Genomic DNA, 907 nt, shown 5'->3' with positions numbered 1-907 from the left:
GTTTTGGGAGGTCCTTGCCACAGTTTCCTCAGAGAGGGATGGAGGGGGAGGCACTCATCCCTCCTCTCCGGCCTCCTGCCGTAGCACACGAGGGGATGCTCTGAAGCCGCCTGGGGGAAAGTTCAGGTTGGGCATTAGGGAAACTCCTCACGGAGACAGTGGGAATCCTGCGTGGGAATCACAGGATCCTTAGGGTTGGAAGGGACCTCTGGAGATCACCAAGGCAGGGTCACCTGGAGCAGGTGACAGGAACGTGTGTGAATGTCTCTCGAGAGGGAGACCCCCACAACCTCTCAGTTCCAGTACTGTGCCACCCTCCGGTCAAAAATTCTCCCTCGGGTTGGCGAACTTCTCGTGTTTTAGTCTACAGCCCTCGCTCCTCATCCCGTCTGTGGGTACCACCGACAAGAGTCGGACACCGTCCCTCTGGCACCCGCCCGCGAACGTCTCCCCGGGCAACGACGGCGGCCCGAACCCTCGGCCTTGGCAACAGCACCCACAGTTCCATTTGTCCCGTTCCCCACGGGAACGTCGGGGCGGGCCGGTCCGTGACGGCTGCGGAAGAGGCGTCACAGAGAGGCGGTGCCGTTCCCCCGCGGAGGAAGGACGGGCTCCAAGATGGCGGCGCCGGAGGAGCGGCTCGTGTCGGAGGGCGAAGGCGGCGCCCCGGGCTCGGCGCGGCTCTCCCCGGCCCCGCTGCCGGAGGCCGCCGAGCCGCTGGCGCCCATGGAGCCGCCACCTCAGAGCAATACGCTCATGGGGCTGCCCATCGTGGCTATAGAGAGCATCCTCAGCTTCCTGTCCTACGATGAGACAAGCCAGCTGCGCTTGGTAGGGGCCGCTGAGGGGAGGCGGCGGGGCGGGGGCCTCGCTGCGGCCGGGGCCAGGCTCAGCCCGCCGGGCTCTG

General features: G+C 66.3%; 1 protein-coding gene across 1 annotated transcript in view; it reads left to right on the top strand.

Moving 5' to 3' along the window:
- The first annotated feature begins 603 nt into the window (after positions 1 to 603).
- FBXO28 (F-box protein 28) overlaps positions 604 to 907 on the top strand; it is a 13,514-nt gene continuing 13,210 nt past the window's right edge. Inside the window, exon 1 of the mRNA XM_015623056.3 lies at positions 604 to 831. Coding sequence (XP_015478542.1) covers positions 619 to 831 — 213 coding nt within the window. The 5' untranslated portion in view covers positions 604 to 618. The remainder of the gene's footprint in view (positions 832 to 907) is intronic.

Source organism: Parus major, chromosome 3, assembly GCF_001522545.3.
Source record: "Parus major isolate Abel chromosome 3, Parus_major1.1, whole genome shotgun sequence".
Classification (NCBI taxonomy): Eukaryota; Metazoa; Chordata; class Aves; order Passeriformes; family Paridae; genus Parus; species Parus major.
Note: the sequence above shows the minus strand (reverse complement) of the source record. Positions and strands in the feature narration are given on the sequence as shown.